Source organism: Nothobranchius furzeri, chromosome 1 (genome assembly GCF_043380555.1).
Source record: "Nothobranchius furzeri strain GRZ-AD chromosome 1, NfurGRZ-RIMD1, whole genome shotgun sequence".
NCBI lineage: Eukaryota > Metazoa > Chordata > Actinopteri > Cyprinodontiformes > Nothobranchiidae > Nothobranchius > Nothobranchius furzeri.
The window spans coordinates 95,104,796-95,130,903 of record NC_091741.1 but is presented as its reverse complement, the minus strand read 5'-3'; the positions used below and the strand labels follow the sequence as shown (position 1 = coordinate 95,130,903).

Here is a 26,108-nt window from a genome sequence, read left to right as displayed (position 1 = left end):
TGCCACCCACACTTTAGCCAGACAAAGGGGTCAGCCATCTTGTATACAGACTCCATTTTAGAAACACACACACACATACACACACACAAAACACCTTGAACATTATTTTGAATATACATCCTTTTATTATATCACATGGTTATTATTCATTTATTTCATTGTTTATTCATTTGACAAATTGTTTAATTAAATGTCATAAAATTCAGATTTTGCCTCAAAAGACTTTGTTTGTGTTGGTTGAAATTTCTGCTCCAAGGATTATACGAACTTCAAGAAAGACTGATAAGGTTTTGGATTCATTTCCCTTTCTAATTAAAGGGATGGTGCCCCGGGATATCTAAGAATATCTTAATTAATTAATAAATCAGTAAATATTCCCATATTTACAGAATTTATTGAAGAATCCAAAAGTAAGTTAAAGCTTACTAATTGTTCGCTACCGAATAACCCCAACACAGTACATATCCAAAACATTTAATTTAAATTTTATAATCACAAACATTTCAGAGAAATACATTTGTTATTTAAAAAGTTATTTCAAAATTAAATTAAAAAATTGTTTTATTCACCTATTGCTGTGTTCACAAAAATTATGGATAAAAAGGTGAGCAGCAGTAACAAATGTAGTTTTTTTGTTATTTCTTTACTCATTAAATGTAGTATTTTTCTTTTGTTTGACAATTATACCTTAATAAAAAAGATCAATTTATGATTTGAGTGAACATTAATATGATTTAGTAACACTGGCATTTTCTGGGGGGTCAGCAAATTTCTAGGGTTGGCCAGGGCCATGTCAGACTGGCCGGCTGGAATACAAGGAGTTGAGCTGTAGAGGGCGTGGTTTCACAGATGCGGAAGTAGTAGCGTCGGTGAAACGCCGACTCGCGGTTTGATCTAGGAATCCCCGAGCGTCCAAGCGTCAGTGAAGTGACACGGAGATGCTGGGTTTTCCAGAGGTAATTAAGAGCACTTACTGTGAGCAGATAGTTCGTAGGATGGATAGCTTGATTGGATACTCTGATCATTGATCTGAAGAAACGATGACTGAGTGGTGAGCTGGAGAGGCGACTTCCATGCATAGTCGCGGTTAGTGACATAGGTGTGACATGGAGGGAATCCCCGCGAGGAGCATGCTGGAAGTTGTGGTCCAGGGTGGAAACTGACTAGCTGGAAGAGGCTGGTTTGGGGACTTGGCCTCTGACAGGCCACCCTTGGCCACCCCTTGGGTGCGCCATTGATAGGAGCATCCAATAGTGAGTGTAAGGGGCCACAGATCTGCCCCAAAGATGTGTAGAAGATGAAGGGGGCTTGAAGCCCCAGATATCCAAGAGTTGCCCCAGAGCGCAGGGACCCCAGGGAGACTGCAACCAGAAAAGCCCCAGCCCTCCCTCTAAAGACGCAGAGGATTGCCCCAGGGGGCCGCAACCAACAGCCGGCAGAGTCCGGGGAGAAATCAGCGGCAAGCCCACAGGGCCGGCCGAGCCCAGAACCCAGCAACCCGGGACCCAGGGGCTACCCAACAGAGCCCAGGGACTCAGGTCCCACCAGGCAGCCACCGGGATCAATCAGACAGACGCCAAAAATCTTAAACCCCCTGACCCGGGAGCTGCGTACACTCAGGCAGACCAAGGCACCACACTCCACACACCAAATGTGGCAGGGGGAGGGCAGGCAAAGATGTGTAGTAGCACAAGAAGTCCCAGGAGAGGGCAGGAGTCCAAGACCCCACCTGACATATACAGTCATACTCAGACACAGTCACACACCTTCCCTCATATGCTCACACTTACACATACACATGCAACCTAAGACTGACAGAAATGAACACTAGACACCCACTCATGCTCCCCATACACACCCTATTCACTCTGGTCCCGGTACTGCTGCACAAACGTACAACCATCACTGGTTCCCAGAGTTAGCCCCGTTCTGCTGGGGTGATGATGAGCAGACTCCCCTGCTCAACATCGAGCAAAGCAACCCACCACCCCAGACCCCAACCAGATGGCCAGCTCCCCCTCCTAACCTCCAGTCCCAGGTAGTCAAGCGACAACAGAGGAGATGATTTCTGCCACCATCAGTTAAACAGCAGATTTGTGAATATCCCTTGAAGAATGCTATGTGATTGCATGACATTCTAATTTACCGAAATATTGGTCCCCACAAGACGAATACCCTTTGGTTGGCATGTTCTCAGATTTTCTTCATTAGAAGAAAACAGGGCTTTCCGTTTAAAGCTATTTATAATGTCTGGTTTAGTTTCACCACAGATAGCTAATGTTTAGGCTTCGAAAAGAAAAGAGAAGGAAATAAAAAGTGACATTACTCAGAAAACCGAAAGAGGAAATTAAACTGCAACTCAAAATTTCAACCCTGTTGCACTTTACTGAAACTAAATGCTTTCCCTAAAAACCTACAAGAGATTGTATCAGACCCAGAGTGTCAATAGCAAACCACTGTTCAGGAAACAAACTTTATCAGAAAAAATACTACTTACACCACAAATACTGTAACATCACACAATTACAGGGGGAACAAAAATAAAATATACCTTCACTTTTTCCAAGCCCTTTTGCATTTGATTCTGTGCAGCAGAAGGTGTTAACCACTGGTGCCCTTTGTCTTCATGAAAAACATGCAAAGCTGCAAAGATCATCAGCCCACATTTGCCAAGAATAAAAATGTTCACACATTGTCAGAGCAAGGACCTCATGATGAACTAAAAGGATAAACGCTTGTCTAATAATGTGACAAAGTTATATAAGTAGAAATAATAACATGAATCATTGTCTACTTTTGCTGAAAACAACATTTTGTTATGATAAAGATATTTTAGAACTAAATGAGTTCAACAGTGTTGCAGCCATTTCATTTATTTTCTTTAAGATGCCTTAAAAACAGACAAGAGATGTCATTAGGTTTTGCTTTTAATGGCTTTTCACGAGATAAGGACCTTTCTGCTTTCTTACCATTTCTTTTATATATATTTATTTATTTACTTACTTATATTTAGGATGGTAAAAACCTCTTGAGGTGAAACATCTCGTTTTCGAGAGGGTCCTCCATCCATACAACATAAAAATTGAAATATAGCAAGACAACAGGTAGCTGAAAAATAACCAAACAAAAAGAAAACTATGTAAAAGATAAGGTGAGAAAAATTACAATTAGCTGAAAAAAATTGCTTTTTAAAAAGATAAACAGATAAGGAAGTAACGACACCAACAAAGCTCCGAGGAAGACTACAGTGTTAGTCGAAATGTCAGCAAAAACAAGGTGAAAAAAACTATTTTGCCGTCTAGATTACATCTGTATAATCTAAAATAGGGAATAAAAGTTTCTTAGCAATATGTATTCTCACTTTAAAATCAAAGCAATTAATTGATTGATAAAGACCCAAAGATGATTCAGTTGATAACTGTTTGCCTTATTAGTAATCGATTGGATATGAGTATTAAAGGTTAGATCAGACTCAAGTCAGACATTTAGGTATTTGACTTTATCAACACATTTCACTTGGGAAGAATCTAAGAACGTAAAGTTTAAATCCAGTGGAAGTTAAAGCTAAAGTATGTCTCTGAAAAAGGACTGAGTAGGATTTAGTTTTATTAAGAATAAGTCTATTGTGGACCAGCCAGTGTTGTAAGGTGTTAAAATTAGATTGAAGTCAATCAAGAATTTCAGATAAGGAGGGCTTAGAACAATATAACATAGTATCATCAGCATACATGTGAACAGAACATGTGGAACAGCAGGAGGGAAGGTCATTAATAAAAATTGAAAATTGCAAAGGCCCAAGAGAAGAGCCTTGAGGCACACCCCTGGAGACTCTACGTAATTCCAGTTGAGATCCTTTAAACAAAACTTACTGTGAGAAGTGATGGTGGAATTACTTAAACTAGAATAAAGCTGTTCTAGACAAAACAAATTGCATTAAGCTTATCCAAATGCAAGTAATGATCAACTAAATCAAGCTTTTATATATATATATATATATATATATTTTTTTTTTTTTTTTTCAAAATAGAAAGAAAAGGAAACACAACTGAGGTAGAGCAAAATGAGTCTGTGGGTTTTACTTTCTCTCTTGTGGTTTATTTTTATGTTTCACTTTCCAGTCTGAAAATTTTCCCTTTGTCACAGGAAAGATGATGTATGCGGTTCACAAATCAGTATATATAGATGACCCTCTGCCTCAACCACTCGCAGCACTTCTAATAATCACCTTCAGCAACACTTACTTCAGCTCCAGCTCCATAAGAAGAAGCCAATTATGTCTGCCATCATAAAGGTGCTTCTGCTGCTGGCCGTCTTGGCCTACATCTCTAAAGCTCAAAGTAAGTTGATTATTCTGGTCCATCATTCTGATCTAATGGAAGTGTGTGGCCTTTTTGGTAACCGAGAGTGGATTTGTGAGGTCAGAAGATAATGTGCTTTTGTTTACCTTTCTAGTTAACGAACCAGGACAGAACTGTTTGTGTCAGCGTGTCAGGAATGGCACCATCTCAAGGACTAAAATAAAGGACGTCCAAATCTACCACGCAACTGTCTTTTGCAGCAAAGTAGAGATTGTGTAAGTTGTACTTCTGTAGAGACTTATTGCAGCTCCAAAACCAGCAACACACTGAAAATCATGACTGACACATTCATTTAGAGCTTCCTTTTAAAATTTGAATGCTGAATATCAGTCTTCTTTGGGGTTTTATGTGTGTCTTTGATGAATATTTAATAAACTAACCAACATTTTCCAACCCAACAGTGTCACCAATAAGAACGGCTATCGCTACTGCCTGAACCCTGAGGGGGAGAATGTGAAAAACATTCTGTCTGCAATCCTGTGAGTTCAAAAAGCCTCAGCATCAATACGCTGATCAACAACTTACTTCTTTTAACATTAGTGTGGATTTACTCATAAATTAAATCCTTTTCCTTTGCTGACATCTCCAGAAAGAAACCCTCCACTTCCAAACCGACTGGAGTCTTTTCCACCACGAGCAGCAAACCCTCCACCCACGTCTGAATCTCCTCTCCATTCTCTGACTGAGTCCTCTGACCCCTCAACATGTCCATCCATTCTTTGGACACACTTGGTCCAGTTCAGAACCACGAGAAGAGAAGCTGGCTGGAACCAGGACAGACCACCAGTCCATAACAAACTCAAACGCAACTTAAACACTTTTTTTATCTATTTATCTTGTATTTAAACTCGTGTGCAGCTACACCTCATAAAACCTACCATGTCTTTATGTTTGATTGATAAATGTGTATGTTGTTGATTATTGTTCAGTTCTGCATCTTTTTGTAATAAAATGTAAGTGAAGACAGAATTGACCACTTGTGTTTTGCTCTGAACCTGAAACAGCTTGCGTTCTTGACAACACTGCTTCCCTGTGGATTAAAGCTGCAAATGCATGATGTTTACTCAGCATTACGTCACCTCTCAAACAGAGCGGTCTCTTGTGTTTTCGGAGTATTTAATATCAGGAGTTGAACTTTAAAGGCCGCACAAGTGACATCAGAGCCGTGTACTTAGCACAGATGGGGTGGGGTCGGATCAGCTGTCTGATTGGCTGATGACCTTCACACCTAGAAACGCACATAAACACCATTTCGTAGCTCTCTGGTCTGTCACGTTTGTTACAAAATCATTCCCAATGGCATTAAACTTATTTCCAAACATTTAAATTGTCCTGCAGAGACAAGCATCCTGGATACACAAGAGAGGTTTCATTTTGAACATCATAAATATTTAAATAGTCCAGGCTAAAAATACAGGCAAGGATGAGTTTGGGACAGGATCAGAACGTATCTAAAAAAAAAAGATTTTTCCTTTTCGATACATTTAGAAAAAGCAGAAGGTTTTTTAACTGAAAGCAGGGGGAAAGTGCTTCACCTTTTGTTAAATCACTGGTATTATTTCCCAGTTCTGGATAGAAAGAATTGGGATATTTGAGTTAGAGACTTTGAGGTCACCTGTGTGCCACTGAGCCAGTGACTCAAAGAGGCAGTGGCTGTGAAAAAGAATTAAGGATACATGTACAGTTTTGTGGAAAAAAATGACAACGTTTTGGATTTTGGCACGTAACTGATGCAAGCTGGCAAACAAATCAGGCAAAAAAATATTTTTACAAATACTGAGAAAAAACAAAAAGTCGTTTTCACATTTTCTTTTCACTTATTTCAAAAATAAGCTACCTAACCTTGAAAAACTGCAACTGACCACTACATCTAAAAGAACACCTAATTGGTTTCCCGCTTCTCCCACCTACTGGATGCAAGTGGAAGTAAAACTTTTGGAAACAACTCCTACGCAGCCTGCTGTAACTAGCGCTTACAGCTAACACTAACAAAGCCAGCTGACACTAAATTTGCCACAAAGTAAAAATATTACCACTAAATTTTACTACTTACAAGTCCAGTAGCAACAAAGCCAGGTCACCATCAATCTACTTTTGCTCCCTCAAACTAGTGTAGCCAATGTTCGCTCTGATGTTAGCTCTTTACTTCACCTCCAAAGACATCACTCTTGTAGAATTAAATATTGTTGCTTTTAAGCTTAATATATTACCTTTACTTATGACCAATAAGCCGGGATATTCTATATAAATATAGAGTATCACTCTGATTGGTCTTTGAATGTTTAATCAGAAGATTCTAGGATTCTTTACTTTTTCAGGGATCAAACACACTTTGTATCAATTCATACAGAGGGTCAAGTTTTTTTAAAAAGTAAAAATTTATTTTCTAAACAATTAAAAACATGACGAGTTAACTAAGACTACTGTGATGGATGAATCTAAGTGGATGGGATGTGAGGTGTGATTATGTGTGAATGTGATGTTATCAGAGCCTTCGTATCTAGAGAAGAACTGAGTTCTGGGTGTGAAAAGAATTTGGTTTGCATTAAACTATGAAGCTGATTCTTATCAAAACCACATCAGATGCAATTCATGCTGTGTCCACCTCACCCTTTCTTTGGAGACCCTCTTCGCAGATCCGGAGGTCAGGGAGGTCGGATGACCTCTGGGCACCAAGGTTCAGTAGATTAACCGCAGCACCGACTACGTTCCAGAGATGTTTCCGAGTCGCAACAGATAGATGAAATCGTTTGCATTTAGAAGGACTCTTAGGGAGTCGGAACTGTATCAGCTTTGTTCTGCAGTGTCAGCCTCAGCATGTAGCAGGTTTTTGACAGCTTGTCAAAAGATGCTCTGGGTTAAAGAGGTGCTCCGGATGGCCGGTCCGTAGCTTTCTCTAGAACTAACAGAATGCTGAATCTCACAGAATGCTGGAATGCTGACTCACTCCGCAAGTGATTCTGTTTTAATATTCTCATGTTATGATTTACTTGGCCAATCGGGACGTGCCATGCTAAGAGGTGTTAACAAACAGAACTCAGAACATCACGCCTTCTTTCAGATACAGGGTGCTCTGATTTGTGGGTAAGAAAATATCTATGTGCGGTGACGTTAACTTTAATTTATATCTTATGAACATTGTGTATGAGTGTAGATAATGATTCACTCGTTAAATCAAACATTACTGATCATAACACCAAAATGTTTTGTTTTAATAACAAAATTCCTTTCAACCACAGTAATTTAAGCACAGATTAATCAAAACATTTCATTAGTATTCATATAACATTTGTTCATTCAACCATATTATTATTTAATGATTATTTAACTTATGAGTTGTAAAACTGTTCCTTTTTCATGAGAGTGAGCAATCCTGCGGTGTTATCAAAAGAAGGCTTTGTTTGGGAACACAGGCTGTTGTTTGTTCCTCCTGAAATGTCAAAAAGTTTGCAGAATCTTGTGGGCTTGTTGGAAGATAGAATGTGAAATCCACCTTAGAGAGTGGAATTAGGTCTGTAGATGACCGGTGGCATGTAGGTCAATCTGTAGGTGAAAACTGACCATTTCTGGACGTTACACTCTCTTACTTTTACTTCCAGGCTCCACCATGATGCCGGATGTTCATCCATCCATCCATTTTCTTTACCCGCTTATCCACACAGGGCTATCTCCACCGGTCTCAGGCAAGCAGGTGGGGTACACTCTGGACAGGTTGCCAGTTCATCCCAGGGCAACACGGAAACACATAGGACAAACAACTAAGCACACACTCACACCTAAGGACAATTTTGAAAGACCAATCAACCTGACAGTCATATTTTTGGACTGTGGGAAGAAGTAGGATGTTACTCAGTCTTCTCGCTGAAGAACCATTGAAACCAGTTTGAAAGTGATATCTAAAGTGTTAAAAATGGTTAGCTTGTTGGCAAGAACTACAATTATCTCCCATCATTGTAGAGGACATTTGTCTCAATCTTCTTTCCAGAATTGTTATAAATCAGCCACATTGGAGGGTTTTTATAGTGTGAGTGAACTGTTTAAGGAGTTTCTGCTATAGTGAGCAGAATTCATGGTTACATCAGTTATAGGCAAGAGATCCAGATCCTGAAGTGACAAAGCAGCCCCAGACCATCACACTACCACCACCATGTTTGACTATTACTATCATGTAGTTTTTCTCAAATGCTCTGATAGATTTACACCAGATGTAATGGGACACACACCTTTCAGAGTTCCAATTTTGACTCTCCAATTTATTGAATATTGTCCAAATTGTATTTATTTATCTGGGAGTACATTCAAATGGTAAATGGCCTCTATTTGATATAGCACCTTCTAGGGTCCTGGAACCCCCAAGGCGCTTTACAACACAATCAGTCATTCACCCATTCACATACACATTCACACTCTGGTGGGAATGAGCTACACTGTAGCTACAGCTGTGCTGTGGCACACTGGCAGAGGCGAGGCTCCTGAACACAGGCCCCATCAGTCCCTCTGACCACCACCAGCAAGCAGGTGGGGGGGGGGGGGGGGGGGGTAAGTGTCTTTCCCAAGGACACAATGAGCGACAAACTGAGTGGGGCTCAAACCTGTAACTTTCCGATTACGGGGTGAGCACTGAACTCCTGTGCCACCCTGTCACCCCCTCATATAGTATGAGTGTATTGTGTTGGTTTTGGCCTGCAGAAGTTTTAGCTTTGACACGGATCTTAACCATAACCAGGGGAGACCTAAACTTCCTTAGAATGTGTTTCAAGTTATTTTGTAGGTGAATTTCTTTAGAAGGTCATGATGAGCTGCTTTTGGCCTACATCATGGTATCAGTCGAGTTCTGTTGAAATGATTTCTGGCTGAACCTGAACTCAGCTTTTAACATCAAGCGGTAACAATTAATTAATGATTTACCAATGAGAGGGCTGGTTTGGATAGCTATTGGAAACTGCCTTTTGAATTTACTCAGGTTATCTTTGTCTGATTTCTAATCATCTAAGTGTGGCCAAAACCGAGCGTGAACAGAAAAGTTCTGTACATGGATAAATATTAGGCAATTTACCACCACTGTGGGTGATAACATGTGTTCAGATACACGTCTCCCTTGAACCGTGTGCTCGGTAAAATGTGTGCACACTTTACAAACGTTAGACTTGAAGCTGAAACACAAGCAAACCCTGGGGTGAACCAGGCTTGTGTTTATAGACACAGAGGCTCTTCTGTGTTGTACACAGTTCCTGGTAGTCATCTGGTTTCCTCCATAAAAGGGTCTACTGCTCTGGGTGGGTGTTTTATCCTTGGAGTGAACCTTGGGTGGGGTGAGGGTTGAAGTGCACTGGTGTGATTGGAGAAAATCCTTCCACAGGTCCTGAAAGGGAACTAAGAAATTACAGTACACGAATAACAGATGGGTATGTGCATATTATGCTACGCAAAAAAATAAATAATTTTTTTTTAAATCTAACTCATTCAGGAAGTAGAATACGTCTGCATAACATTATCCCACAAAGCAAAAAGTCTTACCTTAAAATGAATAAAAACATCTAAACTCCCACTGTTTTCTGACAGACTGTTTTAAGTATATCAGTCATCCTCCTGGAATTATAATAAATAAAATATCACTAAAGCAGCGTCGTTATCTTTCATGTCTCTCACAGCCAGACGTCCCACAGGGCTTTGTCACACAGCCGCTGGGATCGCTGCTGCTATTTGCTCTTTGCACGTCCAAAAGTCATGGATGGAGTGATCGGTGAGCAAACATGCTGTTTTCTGTCCTGCAGTCTCGCGCGCCGTGTAAGAAGCGTGGAAATCAACGCGTCTTATTAACAGGAACTGTTTAAGGTGAGTAAATCATTCAGATTAACAACCCCGCAAAGTAAAACTGAAAAAGGAAGCGGGCTTGTCTGTAAAACATACGGCAAAATACTGGGATTTAATAACGGACTGCTACGACAGCGGCTGCAGCATGAAAATGACTGTTATTATATTTTAGGGATACGTCTTAAAACGTTCCTGACCAGGGTTTCCTGGATTTCGCAAGTCACTGCTTCCCTCAGCCGGCGTGAACAGTCAGCTGAAGAGCAGCAGACAACAGTCTGACCGGAAACATCCGATTTCTGACATAAAAAGTTCAAAGATTATGGCTGGTCTTTTAATCTATTCATTAAAAGTGTTCTGATGAGGATTCGTGTTTGAGTGTGTAAAAATGAGCCCACTTGAATGCAGTTTGGTTGTTTTGTTCTGCAGATGAGGGGAGACAGATTTAATGACCTGCTGCAGTAACTAGACTCCCCATTTCTATTTGGGGCAGAAACAGGACACCTGTCCTGTAATAGCACGTCTTTGTTCTTTGATTTAACCATTATTAATCCTCGCATGTGTTAACCTAATTTCCTCTCTATACCTGACTGACACCAGCTGGTTGACGGTTTACCCTTTCTGTTGTTTTTATTTAACGCTCTCATGTGATGCAGGTTTAAAATTGTGGAGTTGAGTGTATTGTGAACCTCCAGTGTTTATTCTGACAACACCTAACTGATCTGGCATCGACATGGCTTCGGGGCAAGCAGATGTACCAGGTAATCCTATGATTAAATAACAGAGTGATAATCTGTATCAGATTACATCTGATTTGTTTTCTTTTTTTATCTAGAACTTGAGTCTGGCATGCCCTCGGGCCTTTGTGGGGTCCTGTCATGTCCCATTGGAATGATGCGGCACAACATCAGCTACGATGAGCACATAGACATCCCCATGCATTCACCCCCTCCAGACATGACAGTCAATGTCTTTTGGAAAGATCATCCCATCGTCCCTCAGCACAGGTTTAGGAACACAGTCGAGGTGCTTCCTGGTGCTTTTAACTTTCTCCTGGTCACCTGGGCCGATTCTTGTCAGTGGGGGGTGTATGTTGGGTTGTAAACTTGAAAAGTTTAGATGCGGTTACCTGTTTCTTATTGAACTAAATGAATCCTAAAGCTATAAACTTGTGTGGCTAGGTGAGTGAGAACGGTGACAAGCTCCAGACACAAGAGGCACAAACACAACCCAAGTCCCCGACGCCTGCTGTGAAAGCCAAGGCCACCACATTAATGACTTCCCTTATGACGAGTAAGTAAAATGTGCAGGAAATCCAAACAGCTTTAGAGGCAACGTTTTGTTCTTTCTGGTTTTTGCTTCTGTGTAAAAGTCATTTAATTACCCAGATACCTCCTTAAAATCTTTTGTTTCAGAAGAAATCAAGTTTACATCCTACAGGACTGACGAGGCTCATGTTTCTAAAGTTTTATTTTGATTAGTGCAACATTATCAACAAACCTTTAAACCACTGTTAACTTTGCATTACAGTTGTTACTAACATGATTATCACCAGCAGCAGGAACATGGACCTCCTCTGTTGTATAGGGGTTGAAGTCCAGCAGTAGTCTGTTTACACAGCTGCTAAAATAAACTTGTGATGCTAAATGTACAGGTTTTGTAAAGGTTTATGAAACTTTTACATAAATTACTGTAAAACTTTAGTGATTGGAGTAAAGATGTGCTGATGCTGGTTTTGAGGGCAGATACCACTGTCTGATTCTTGTGCAACTCTAACTTTGACCAGTTCCATTTAATCTCAAATAACTATAAATTACACATTACCCTTTACTATGTATGTTTCTGAATAACTTTAGAACTATGACTCTGGGAATAAAAATGTTAAGGCAGAGGATCTACTATCATCAATAAATGAGTTAGCACTTATTAAAGGGCGGGTTCATAGACTAGGAGAGATGTCACACATTTTCATTGCTGCTTGGCAATGGTGTGTTCACTGACCCAATAAAAGGAAGAAGAAAAAACATTGTTTTGATTTTCAATTTTGCTAATGACCAATTTCATTGATCATACTGGATACTGTCCAGTTACACTCTTAAAGTGGCAATGTGTAGTTTTTACCTTTAATCTCTGAAAATATACATCAAAATGTTGATGAAAATGAATAAAATGATGTCCAGTCATTGAAAATATTGGCGGCTTCGTAACATATAACCATAAAAATCGAGTCTGAGTAGGGTGCAGGACTAGCGTCTTTGGGGAATGCCAAATTAGATGCTATGTTTCCTTTTGGCTGACTCGGGGTACTGCACTTGTTGATGACATCCCACTAGATGACTGGCTGGATGTACGACTTATGGAAGTTATGTTTCCACGTTCAAAAACATTTAGACAGTAAGAAACACAAATTTAATAATTAAACTGCTAAACTCTTTCCAAAATCTATGTGAAAGAACTGAATCAAAATAGAGACACAAAATATTTTTGGCCAAGTGATGTTGCCGTACAACTATGATATCATCGGCAGGCACAATACCCCGAGCAGATCCAGAAACTACAACGTCAGAAAACTACAACCAGCATTGCATCCTTTCGATGGAATTAATAGAAGGACTATCATAGTCTGAGGAGTCACACTGAGGTTGCATCCTTTCTGCTTCACAGGTAACAACATTTACTGTAATGTTTTTTAAACTAGCGACAGTCATGGCGATATGGTGTAAAACTACCCTGAAATGTATGTATGTATTTACTGCCCCCTAGCGGTGGGAAACTACACACTGCCACTTTAAACTGATTATTTTGGTGTATCTCTAAATTGGAGTTTTTAAGTAACAACACTACATTTTACACAATTTCTCCTCACAGATTTTTCAAGAAGGTCAGAGGCAATAGACATTTACACAAAAAGTCTTCTAAATAGCAAAAACTTTTCAAGAACAACTGTGACACTATAATGGAACTTTGCACATTAAGACATGAACTAAATGTCTTCGTTTTCTCATCTAAGAGCAAACACAGGAAAACCTCCAAAAGTTTGAGCACCAAGCAGGACTGACAGAGATGGTGTATTCACCCCACAAGGGCCTTTCAGCCGAGGAGACCCTTCTTCATCGACTAGCTGATGGCAAACAGCCAGTAAGTACGAAGAAACGCGACCTGTGGTGGGATGTGAGGAAAGGTTAGGCTTTGGGTCTGACCTTCATCACATCCACATGTCTTTTGGATTTAATCACAGGGAACTTTCTCGGAACTAGTTACCTTTTTGCAACAGGAAGAAGAAATTTAATATGAAAATATCATGCCACAAAGCCACCGCCACCATACTTAAAACAAAAAACTGTTGTGTGTGAGTGTGTGTGTGTATCTTTATATTCTGTTTCTGTTTCTGACTGAATTTTGGCAGAAAATATCTGATTATTCTGGTCTGATTGAACTCTTCCCGAATGGTTATTCTTTCCATAGCCAGTCCCAGGGTTCTGGTTGTGGTGGAAGCCTAGCTATTGTCTTTAGAGTCCCTCTTCCATGTAGCTCTAGAACCTCTGGTTGCTAGAAGTGCAGCTGATTAAAGTCGGGCGTAAGGACCCGTTTAACTGTGCTGTGGTTTATCGTCCACCATGTCCAAACATGTCCCCCCCCCCACTTTTTCCAAAGTCAAGTTTTGACGCCTGCACTTTTTACCATCTAAAAACAATATTACGCTATGTTAAATTGACACTGGTTGAGCTCTAGCACCAAGCAGAAAACAACCATTTATCTTGAAGCCTGTTTCCCATTGGAACATACTGTAAAGATCCCCATGCCCCCCCCCCCCCCCCCCCCCCCCCATGTTTTAGTGACTCTACTATGTAGAGTAAAATGAATGGAAGTTTGTGGAAGTCTACACAAACCTCTGTGTGTGTGTGTGCGTGCGTGCGTGTGGATAAATTCTGTGTTTGATTTTCTGATCAGATTGGACAAGTTTACCAACTCAAAGCTGGTTTACAGCTAAATAACTTGGTTTCACGTTGTTTTTATCTTTAAAATGTTAATTATATGTACATTTTGACATTTTTTCTTGTTTAACGCTGCAAAAAAACTTGCTCTTAAAGTAAACCAATAAAATATCTTATAACAGTAATGGCGAGAAAAACAGCCAACATTTTGGTCAACAAATTACGTAACGCGTTCTGCTCTCTAGTCCTATCAGTGCTGTTGCCAGGCAACAGCCTTACACGAACCGAGTGTCTTCTGAGAAGGACCAATCATAGAGATCCTATCAAAATAAGACCCACTTCAGCGACTTCACTGACGGAATAGGAATTTCAAGGAACATTTGTTACTAAAAATACTAATTATGGATAAAAAGAAGACCGCCATCGAACTGAGACGCCAAAGAAAGCTTATCATTAAAAGGTCTGTGTAGGACTTGTTGATTTGTTTGGTGTTTTGCTTGTATTGTTGTTTTCAAAAGAAGGTCTCTGACGTTGTAGCCTGGTAAGCTAACTAGCAATGATCGGAGCTAACTCGGGAAAGAAAACCCATCGCCCCGTAACCTTGTAATTATCAGCCAGCTTTAGTAAAACTTGTGACAAAATTTAATAAAGAAAACATGGACATTACATAGTTTTCGAAACAGTTATTTAGTAACCGTGTGTATCCGTTCGTTCCTCGTGAACGTGTGGCCGCAATTAGCATAACATCGGCCAGATGTTCGCTAACGTTAGCCAGGCCGTAGCCACGGGACAAAAACAGCTTCTAGTCCTACGACTGATACGTTTAAATATGCGAACATTTAAAGTGAACTTGCAATCAAATTTTTTTTCCAGTACCAATAACACGTCATTTTCACGTGTTAAAACGTTTGTTAATAATTTTATAATAAAGAGAAACTCCTTGTATTTGACACATGCGGTATGCCAGGATTTAATGTTTTTCTTTCATTTTGAGTATTTATATTTTTACTCACCTTTCAGCTTTGTAACTGCTGAATTACAGTATTGTTATCTAACAGTTTACTCACCCACATGATGGGGGTGTGCTGGGAGAAATGCGCAAACGCCACTGACCTTGAGCAAAAATCAAGCTGTATAATTTTTGTATGATCAAAACGTTTATTGGAAACTTAACCTAAAAATGCCATATTCTAGTCATAGTGACGTGTACGTTGTTGGCCAAAGTATTTTTTTCACAATCTCAGTTAAGTGCCAGAGCAGCTGGTGTTTTGTTTATTGGATGTAAAGGGATTGAACCTTTTTGTTTATTTGTTTGGGTTTCCCACACAACACAGCAGCAGATGATTAACATATGATCTGTGATGCACTTTTAATTTTGATCTGAGGTCAGCCTAACACCGATTACACTTTGTATTATGTAACCATGATTGTTTGTTCTTTAAATGAAATCAATGCTGCACCTTTCCCCAACATGTTGGCACATCTAAAAAACAATTTATCATTTTCTAGGTCACAGACATGTGCCGAATCAGTAACATGGTTAGTGAAATGTTTTCTGTTCTTTGTCAGCAGAAGTTGAGAATGTCAAGCGGGGACTTGAAGGAGGACAGGCTCTTAACATCTGCACAATCTACCCCCAGTGGCACCCCTTCTGTCACCCCTTCTGTTACCCCCAGCGTTAGTCCCCACTCATCACCAGCTCTTAATCGCAGGTGTGTATAAAATGTTTATTTTTACGTGCAAATAGAAATCAACATGTTATAGCAATTGTAGCTGTTTGAAATCTATGTTTATATTTAGCTCTGTGTTGATTGGTTTTTACAGGAACTGGTTGAATCCAACACCTTACCTTTCATCTCTAGAGCCTAACAGACCAAACCTAAACACAGGCATGGGAGGAAATGAGGGAGGAGGAGGATTAGATCGGTGGAACTTTTTTGGGAGTCGGTCTGTGGTACCCAAGTCTCCCACAGATCCTGGCTCTGAAACCAGCACAGGTGAGGAGTTTAATGGGCCATTCCCATCTGTACCGGGTCGGCCCGGGCCGGGTAGCATAGGTTGTTTACATATCTGGGTGGCCTGGTATTTTTCCGGGCCAACCAATGCTCATTCTCAGCCCTCTTCTCGAGGGGGTCTGCTTCAGGCCGACCAGGGCCAACACACCCACTGCTGACAGCAAATTCACACCTTCCATTAGGGCAAGCCTCTGATTGGTGGGTAGAATCAGCTCACATGGGCTTAAGACAAGGATGTGTGGAATCAACCGGGCTAGGCTGGGGTCGACTGGGGCTATCCGGCCCGGGCCGACCCGGTACAGATGGGAATGGCCCATAAAGGTGCAGTTTTACAGCTTTTTTTTACACGTGGGATGATTGATTTGTTCTAGGTCTGCACGATATTAGGAAAACCTGCGATATTCGATAACAGTGCTTAATATTGCGATATCGATATTACTCACGATAAATGAACAAATACTAAAGTATGCAGTGTTGATGTCGTCTGGCGTGTGACGTCTGCTCTGGGCTCAAATCAAACAAAACTAATGCATGAATTCCATTACAACATAACATTTTTATTGCAAAAATATGCAGCTGCACCTGCTACTGCATTAGCAGCAAAACAACAAACTGCATGCATGCAGTTTCTCAGTGACTTTAAAACATCACCTCCACCATAAAACTTTTTCTGATGCTCCAAATACAGAAAAACATCCCTTACCAGGGTTTTTGAATAAATAAAAATATCTCAAAATAAGTTTAAATGTTAAATGACAGTTAACATCACTTAAATGCAACAGCAAATTCTCTCATCGCTACTGAACATTTTCTCCACTTATGTGGTTATGATATAAGGCTGTTGCTGCAATTGGGAAGTGAACTGTGCTGGGCCAAACTAGGAGAAGATTAAGATTTTTTGAGAGAAAGAGAAAAACAATTGTCTACCTTTCAGAAGAGGAACTGGCAACAAAACTACATGGAAGATATGTGAAAATGTTTGTTTTTAACCCCAAATTGAACAAGTTTACCTAGATCTTAAAAAGCAGCTCAGATGATGAAACTGCAACTATGATTCTGATAACAAGCTAACAAATTGAACTAGCTCCTCTAAGATAACCGGCTAGCAGACCTTCTGACTGACAGTTTATGTGCAGCAGCAAATCAACCATCCTGATTAACAAGGTTATAAAAGCTCATAAATGAAAAATCACTTTAATGTGTGGGAGAACTTTTCCAGGTCCTCTTTAGCAGGGTGGGACTGGGAGGAGAGTGCTGTAGCCTTTTAGCTGGAAGCTAACCGGAGCCTGGGGCTAACACCACCCGGTGGAACACTAGCGACATGAAGGTGGTTGGTTCACCGGTACGTGTCGGAGTCAGCCCGGTTATTATCAGCTGCTTAACGACACCGAGCGGACTCATGTTCACGTTTGAAAGCAGCACTGAATCCAGAAACTTCAGCACAAAGTGCGTTCGTTGCTCTGAGCCAGCGTGATGAACAAGGGAACGGCGCCTCTAACTCAGTTCGGGAGTTGCGTTCCACCAATCCTATGGGTCTACGTAGGGGGCGAGCGTATTACGTGAACGGACCCATCTGATTGGCCGCATATCAGAAGGGCTACATTTGATTGGTCAAATAATACTTCCGCGTAAAAAACAGAGCTGGTTTACAAAAAGCTGATGTATGACACTGATGGAAATGTTTGAACCAAACATTTATCGAAGTTTTTGACGTGCTTTGCAATGGGCCTATCGCACGTCCTGTTATCCCGATGACGATAATTTTTCGATATATTGTGCAGCCCTAATTTGTTCCATAAAATAATTTCTAGTTACCACAGTCCTGGTTAAAACTGATTGTTGTTTGCATTGGACAAGTGTTTAAAAATGATGACACATTTAGATTATTAACTCATTCACTGCCAGCCGTTTCCTGATCGCTAAAGCGTTTCGCTGCCAGCGTTTCTCACCGCTTTTACTGGGTTTTTTTAAGAGTCACAGAGCGTTGCGCACTAGGATGATGTTGATGTCAAAACAACCAAAATAAAGAGGAGACTCACCTCTTACATCTGGAAGAATCCGCGCGTTTCGAGCTTTATCTGTTCTTTCATAATCCGTTGTTGAATTGTGATCGGCAGAAGCTTTTCTGGTTCGCGCCTCACTTTTTTTTACAGGAACGGCCCAAAACCATCTCCTAACACAAGGATTTTCTGCTTCCTGATCACGTGACGTATGCGGATGAAGATCGGCTTCAGAGCTGAGATGTTTGTTCTCTCGGCACGTTCCGATGCCCACACAGTAAAAAAAAAATGCTAATGACGACTTTCGTCATTGGCAGTGAATGAGTTAAGGTGGAGCTGTGCTGAGTCTGAAATCTTCAATTTAACTGTAGACAGTTTTTTGCTCATCCTCGAAAAACAAAATAACAGTCGTCAGGCTGGAATTATAGGAGATGTATCATTCTTTTAAATTCTTCTTTTTTGCATCTAAACAAATTGCATAAATCGAAAAAAGTGAACAAAAATGTTTGAATAAGTGGTGTTAGACATTTAGTAATGCCCCGCCTTTTGGCTGTAGTAGTTAAACAGGCGTTGTGCACACAGGTGCGGTGCTTTGTGTCCCAGTGCTGATGGTAACTAGGTCTCAAAGTTTGTGTCATCCTGCCATCTTGTGTTGTCCTCAGGATACGGCAGGAGGGGTTGTGAGGTAATGATGACGAGGGTGGCTTTCCTAGAGTCTGAGGTGTAGGGTTAAAGTGTCATCACTCACTTTGGTCTGGTCCAGACACCGTCTCTTTATTGGTGGGACTCCTCCTTCAGTAGGTGACATGACGCTCCAACATCTGAGCATTCTGTGTTCCTTTGAAGAGAATAAAAGTAACATTGGCAAGCTGGAAAAGTTTGCTGGCTAAATTATTTTTGTACTAACGTTTCAAGGCCTCGCAGTGCCAAAATTTCAATTACCTAAACATCAGACCCGATCATAGAGTTTGGATGGATCGTTTTGTCCCAGCTGAGCACATGTGGCAGTGAAACGTGGCTCCAGCTTTCTGGACATGAACTCTAAAAAATAAAGGTGGATTTATATTTTTGCTTAAATTATTATTATTATTTTATCAGATTCCTGATGTTCGCTCTCATACAGACGAGTGGGAGTGAGTGTAGCTGCTTCTGACTGATGCACCAAGTTAAGTTTATATCTGCAGCGAGCCAAAAAAACTAACCTCACTTCGCTCGGCGATTGTTCTATAAAACTCGTATTAAATCCGCTGTGTTGATGCACTTTAACGATTTTCTGTCGCATTGTATTTTTGCATGATATGGGACTCTATTTTATCTGGATGCTAAGTTCACGTCACACTGATGGAGTAAAACACAGTGTCTCTGCTGTGGAAAGTTTTCATCTGGTATGATAAGACGATCAGTTTTTTTGTAACTCTTCTGTTTAAGTGGAATGAAATGCTTAAAAATCAAAATTAATGATGAGCATCAGAGCCACGTGACTTCAGAGCTAGCTCCAGGGAAAGGCCTCAGCCTCACGTTAATAGATATTCGGCCATTTCGACTCTCTGAACTTTAGTTGTTTGTGTTTGGATGTTAATCATGGAATAATTTGGACAAAGAGGGCAAGCTGTGCATGGTTACTAGCACACCATCCAAGCAGTTTCTGCTTCTTATTTTATCAGTAAGTAAAATTATATTTCTGTACTTTATTTTGCTGGTTGAAAGGGGGGAAATGCTGTCATTTAACTGCTTGTCAAATATGTTAGTGGGGCTGCATAAGTAACTTGAGCGGGTGCCCGGCCTCTCCTGCCCGGCAACAGTTGTTAGAGCAGGCGGCTGGCTGTTCCCATTTCCCGGGGCAGCCGGGACGTGACATGCTCAAAATGGCGGTGGTGGGAACGTCCCATTTGGCTCTATGTTTAGCTGGAAGTGCATGACCATATTTGGCTGTTACCTTGATGAAAAGACAACAAAATGTAATAGAAAATTCAGAAAACTGAACAGGCTAAAAAATATGACCAAAACTTTACACTAAAACTTCTAGCAACCACCTGAAGTGACTTTTTATTTTATTTTATTTTTTTTTTCCACACCTAGAGGCTTAAAATGCGCGTCATACTGTAGGGCTAAAAAGTGGATTTTTCTTGATATTTCTCCTTTAATAGTCAAATATTTTTGTCACGTGATGTCACTGGCTCATTAGTGCAAAGAGAAGCAGTAAGCTAGTTTTTCTCTTTTGCACAGAATAACATTTCATATCACACCTCTCCTGCAGGCTTCTCGCTGCAGTCCTACTTTGGTCTTCAGAAGTCCTCCACCATGGACGGCACCAACCCCCAGATCAACCTTAAGGTGGAGGACCCTGCCCAATTCATGGCCCCCAAAATTGAAATCTCAGGCGTGGATCCCAAGCGGGTTTCGCCACGACCACACAAACTTAAACCTCGGGACATGAATGTTTTAACACCTTCAGGCTTTTGAAGAAAGACCACCTGTCCTTTTTTTCCCCTTCATTCATCTGGTTGCTCCTGTGCTTCCTGTCTACTTGAGCACCGAGTCCCTAAAGCTGGGAGGAATGAGGACCACCTACAGCCCATCAGCTTCAGGGATGTCGTCGTACTCTTGCCCCTCCCAGCAGACCGGTTCTACCCTCTAAATAGTCTTGCTGACAACTCAAAGGTCCAGTGAAAACTAAACTGAGAAGATTTTGTCACACCTGGAGGTGATTTTTAACATGTTAGCGCCATTACCTGGGCTCATTTGCTTTGCTGTCCTCATCCCTTCATCTGCAGTAAATGGAAATATCTTGTCAGCCTTTTGTAAACGTGACTTGCTTTACTTAGCATTGCTCTTCATGCCAACACTGACAACATATTTCAGTTAATGCTCAGATGCCCGCCTCGTTTTTACTTTTATAATTCAAAGTTTAAAAAGCTGATGTGTATATTGTGTAGTGCTTGTTGCTGTCAGCATGCTGAGAATAGTTTAGTGTGTGACTGATGACGTGCCTAAACTTCCAACTTTGTTTTTTATTATGTGGAAGCATCTTATTGTCCTTTAAAATGACTTTTATTTAGAAATGATTTTTATAAATATTTGAAATAATTTTTGTCCATATCGTCCTGCTTCGAGTCAGCTTTTTGTTCCGCCGGTAGTATGATGTGATTTGTGGTTTATGGGACAACATTATGACCGCTAAACAAGCTAAAACATTAGCATTTAAGTGATTCATTTACATTTCAGGTTTCTCATGCCTAAGAACTTTGCTGGTTTGCTGGAAAAAAGTTTAATTCTGCCAAGTAATTGCACAAGGGAGAGGTTCTCCCACTTGCATATCTTAATAAATATAATCATAACAAATAAACCTGGTGTTGGTCTTTATTATTTTGCAGAAATTTGATTGTCCGTTAATCAATCTGGATGTAAATCGGTGCAGTCTGGGAGTTCTATTTAAAGTTACAGTAATACAATGTTAAGTGTATGTTTGCCTTTCAAACTGTTGTTTTGACATTAATGTAGGTCAAAATATGATTTTGTTGCAAATAATTAGGTGAATTTTTTTTTTGTTTCAGTTTTATTTATAGTAAACAGCACTTCTGTTCTGGTTAATTTTCCATTATAGGGGAAAGGAACAAGTCCTAAATGTCACTGGTGTTGGATGGGTTGGAGCTCCACCTCCAGCTTTTAGCCAGAAGATGGAGCACTGAGATCAGAATCAGAAGGGTTTTATTGCCATATGTGGGAGAATCACCACAACATTAGGACATCGCTGCGGTAATTGGTACAAAAACAGAAAGATAAAAATAAGAGCAGCACATAAAGGAAGTAAGCATGTAATAATAAAAGAATTATATAAAGTGGCAACATTTAAACAGCTACTACAAATCAGTACAATCAGAGTGGATCATTTCAGGTACAAACAACACCGGGTCATGTGACTGGAGCGGGCAGCCCTAGGATTGTCATCCAACAGCAGAGGTGAGGGAACTTCTTGTGGCGAGAGATTCTGGTCTGAATGGATCTGAGCCTCCTGCCAGATGGGTCAGCTGTTATCCAACCTGCACGCCTCCTGGAGGTGTACAGGTCCTGTACAGAGAGGAGTTAACAGCCAGTGAGCTTCTCAGCAGAGCGCACGACACGCTGCAGCTTCTTCTTGTCCCTACTGGTAGCTCTAGCATACCACACAGTGATTGAAGATGTGAGAGTGGACTTGATGACTGCTGTGTAGAACTGCCTCAACAACTGCAGGCAGGTTGAATTTCTTCAGCTGCCTCAGGAAGTTCATCCTCTGCTGGGCCTTTTTTTATGATGGAGGTGATGGTGGGCTCCCACGTGAGGTCCTGGGTGATGGTGGTGCCCAGGAAGTGACATGAGTCCACTATTGTGATGGGAGTGTCAGACAGGGCTAGGGGAAGGAGGGCGGCTGTGTGCTTCCTTAAGTTCACAACAACCTTCACTGTCTTCTGGGTGTTTATCATCAGGACACTAGCTGATCGACCTCCATTCTGTAGGCAGACTCATGCCCGTCAGAGATGAGTCCGATGATGGTGATGTCGTCTGCAAACTCGATAAGCTTGACAGACTCGCTGTTGGAGGTGCAGCCATTGGTGTAGAAGAGCAGAGAGGGGATAACACAACCCTGAGGGGAACCAGTGCTGATGGTCTGCAGGTCCGAGAGATTCTTCTCCAGCCTGACTTGTTGCTTTCTGTCTGTCATGAAGTCTGTGTTGCAGCGAAACTGAAGAAGCCTCTGACTGAAGACACTCTTCCGTTGTTGGACAGTCTTGTGAAGAGAATGCTCAGGGTTGTCCATCATTTTCTTGATTCTCTGGAGAATCCTTCTTTGCATTATCTCCTCCAGTGGTTCCACAGTCGTCCCCAGAACAGAACCAGCCTTTTTTATTAGGCTGTTGAGCCTTTTCAGGTCCCTGCTTCTGATGCTGCTACCCCAACAGACGATGGCTGAAGAGATTACACTCTCAACAACAGACTTGTAGAAGATCTGCAGCATCTTGCTACAGACATTGAAGGACATAAGCATCCTCAAGAAGTGCAGTCTGCTGGTCCCTTCTTGTAAACGGCTTCACTGTTCTTTCTCCAGTCCAGTCTGTTGTCCAAGTGAACTCCAAGGTATTTGTATTCCTCAACCACCTCCACTTCTTCTCCCATGATGGAAACAGTGTTTGACTCCACCCTGTTTCTTCTGAAGTCTAAAATCATCTCCTTTGTTTTGTTCACGTTCAAGGTCAGATGATTGTTTCCACACCATGCCACAAAAGCGCTCCACCAGCTCTCTGTACTCAGCTTCCTGTCCATCTCTGATACACCCGACAACTGCAGAGTCATCTGAGTATTTCTGTAGATGACAGGTCTCTGATTTGTACTGGAAGTCTGAGGTGTACAGGATGAAAAGGAATGGTGAGAGTACAGTCCCCTGTGGTGCTCCAATGTTACTGATCGCCTGGTTTGATGTGCAGTTCTTCAGCCTCACAAACTGTGCTCTGTTTGTCAGGTAGTCTTTAATCCAGGTGATAGTTGAGGTCCCCACCTGTGTCTTCTGGAGTTTCTGGCAAAGTACATCAGGCTGGATTGTGTTAAATGCACTGGAGAAATCAAAGAACATGACCCTCACAGTGTTGCCTGCTTTGTCCAGATGACAGTGGATTGGTTGAAGCAGCTGGATGATGGCATCTTCAACTCCAACTCCATGGCGATAAGCAAACTGCAGCGGGTCCTGATATGTTCTAGTTTGCTTATTCATGTGGACCAACAGGAGTCTCTCCAGGACCTTCATGATGTGGGATGTCAGGGCAACCGGTCTGTAGTCGTCATTGACTGATGGGCGAGTTTTCTTTGGAACTGGAACAAGGCAGGATGTCTTCCACAGGACTGGAACCTTCTCCTGGGCCAGGCTGAGGCTGAAGAGGTGCTGCAGAATCCCACAGAGCTGTTCTGCACAGGCCTTCAGTACCCTGGGGCTGACACCATCTGGACCTGCAGCCTTGTTCCTGTTCAGTCTCTCCAGCTGCCTCTTCACCTGACTTCCAGAGACAGATAGGTGGGAGGGGGAGGTTAATGGGGCAGCAGCATCTCCTGACTTGGTTGAAGACGGATTTATAGAACCAGAAGTGCCCATGACTGTGTTAGAGGACAAAAGAGCTGGCGTGTGACAGGAAAATGTTGGATCAGAAAGGAACTTGCTCCTTTCTAGCAGCAACATTTAGTACATTTCAGACACTACTGTATCAACACACCCTAACAGAAACATTATTCAAAATTTAAAAGAGTCATTTGACATTGGACATCACTATATTAAAGCAGACTCCTTTCATCTGTTACCATGGAAACAAAAGGAGTTAAGGATCACTCTAACCAAGTCTCATAGGAGTTAATGTAAAAAGTTGAATATTTAGCCAATAACAGACTGCTGTTTCTGATCTTTCTGACCTATATGTACTTAAAACTAGAAACGTAACTTGCATTTTATTGACCATAAGAAGGTGGGAAACTGCCCCATCCCCTTCCAGCTGTCTGATTGGCTGAGAGAGTTAAACATCTTCTGGCTAAATGGAATTACACATTCACACATATGATACATCAAATTGGTCGGCTTGGCCTAGGAATCCAAACATACATACATACATACATACATACATTCATACATACATATATACACACGTGTGTGCGTGCGTGCGTGCGTACGTACATACATATATACATACACAGAGGCAGATTTAGCAATTTGGGGGCCCAAGGCGAACACAGACATGGGGCCCCTTACACTAAATTTTCGACATTCTTACCTTTAACTGGATTTGCGAATCTCTCCCCTCTTCTGACATGAGTTATTTTCCCTTTTTATTAGTCCTCCTCTTTTTTCCTGTATTACCCTCCCTTTGAGCGATTTCAATATTTGCTCTGCTTTCTTTTTCCTGTCAGTGTTCCTGTGCTTTAGCCTTAGTTTTTTTTTCTATTTTCCATGTTGGTCCATGTTTTCCTCCCTTTAAACATTTTCCATTGTCTTTCCTTTCTGCTTCCTTTTGATGTTTACATCGAAAAACGACGTCACTTTCAGAAGTGAAGATAAAATCTTTTATGAAGCATGCTGCTTCTTTCTCTTATTGGAGCCACTAGGATAACTCCATTTCATGCTTAATGTTTTGACTATCGCTTTGAGTTTGTTACGAACGCTCCCACCTCTCTTCTTCTTTTTATTTGTGGTCTTATGGCACTTGGCAAACAACAATTTGGTGCATTACTGCCACCAACTGGATTGGAGTGGAATCACTACCAACCACTTCCTGTTTGTGCATTGCTGTCTTAATAACCCTCTTATGACCATAATTATAACAGGGCCGCCTGGTATGTTTTTAATCTTATGGATGTAAAATTGTAATAAAAAGTACAAAGTGTCTGTAACTCCTCCTTTTTTCAGAACAACTTCAGCTTTAGTGTATGGTTTGTATTTAGAATTTATTTCTATTAAAGCCTTTATAAAATCAGCTTAAAAGTGAAAAAAGCAAAAAAAACGGATTTGAACTTTTTACATTTATTACTGAACAGGAACTTCAAAATTACTGGGCAAACAATTTGGAATGAACAATTTAAACTTTGAACTGTAATGCATCTATTCTTAAAAAAGTTTGAACCTTGGTGTCTTTTAGCAGTTTTTAAGACCATTTATTTGTGTAAACTTTCAGACGTTTTTATTTGATGTGGTAGACCTTGAAGCAGTTTCTCTCCAGCTGCAGGCACAGCACACCTCACACTGCCATGGGGGTGCTTCTCTGGCACACCGTGCACTACTATACCCAAAACTTATGTTTTAGCAAAAATAATTATTTATTGTAAAAAGATTAATAATGCTGGAATGAAGTTGAATCTTACAATTAGCAAATAGTTGAGGGTTGTTCAAATAAAAAAAATAAAAAATAAAGACTGAACAAACATTCATATCCTGGTTCACCGGAGATCTGTCCTTCTTCGTGGTCACTGTCTTCAGATATA

General features: G+C 40.9%; 2 protein-coding genes across 3 annotated transcripts; both read left to right on the top strand.

Annotated features, from left to right (window-relative positions):
• Positions 1–4,135: 4,135 nt before the first annotated feature.
• On the top strand, positions 4,136–5,325 carry LOC107375875 (C-X-C motif chemokine 10). The gene is made up of 4 exons (XM_015944686.3): positions 4,136–4,337; positions 4,453–4,573; positions 4,760–4,837; positions 4,948–5,325. Exons 1-4 carry the CDS (start codon positions 4,274–4,276, stop codon positions 5,018–5,020), a joined length of 336 nt encoding a protein of 111 aa, XP_015800172.1. The 5' UTR covers positions 4,136–4,273; the 3' UTR covers positions 5,021–5,325.
• Positions 5,326–9,692: 4,367 nt separating this feature from the next.
• On the top strand, positions 9,693–21,465 carry kiaa1191 (KIAA1191 ortholog). 2 transcript variants are annotated; one of them, XM_015944699.3, is made up of 8 exons: positions 9,693–10,193; positions 10,826–10,930; positions 11,005–11,195; positions 11,351–11,462; positions 13,180–13,307; positions 15,674–15,816; positions 15,929–16,101; positions 20,377–21,465. In XM_015944699.3, exons 2-8 carry the CDS (start codon positions 10,903–10,905, stop codon positions 20,580–20,582), a joined length of 981 nt encoding a protein of 326 aa, XP_015800185.1. In that variant the 5' UTR covers positions 9,693–10,193; positions 10,826–10,902; the 3' UTR covers positions 20,583–21,465. The 2 variants fall into 2 exon arrangements, with proteins under 2 accessions (XP_015800185.1, XP_015800195.1); XM_015944709.3 differs by having other exon boundaries at positions 10,046–10,193; positions 15,677–15,816.
• The last annotated feature ends 4,643 nt before the right edge of the window (positions 21,466–26,108 follow it).

Bases quoted from the DNA above. Each gene is read 5' to 3' on its own strand.
- LOC107375875 (XM_015944686.3), top strand. From the start codon at position 4,274: ATGTCTGCCATCATAAAGGTGCTTCTGCTGCTGGCCGTCTTGGCCTAC. The intron at 4,338-4,452 runs GTAAGTTGATTA...TTACCTTTCTAG, and splicing joins CTACATCTCTAAAGCTCAAA to TTAACGAACCAGGACAGAAC. The intron at 4,574-4,759 runs GTAAGTTGTACT...CCAACCCAACAG, and splicing joins TGCAGCAAAGTAGAGATTGT to TGTCACCAATAAGAACGGCT.
- kiaa1191 (XM_015944699.3), top strand. From the start codon at position 10,903: ATGGCTTCGGGGCAAGCAGATGTACCAG. The intron at 13,308-15,673 runs GTAAGTACGAAG...GTTCTTTGTCAG, and splicing joins TAGCTGATGGCAAACAGCCA to CAGAAGTTGAGAATGTCAAG. The intron at 16,102-20,376 runs GTGAGGAGTTTA...CCTCTCCTGCAG, and splicing joins TGGCTCTGAAACCAGCACAG to GCTTCTCGCTGCAGTCCTAC.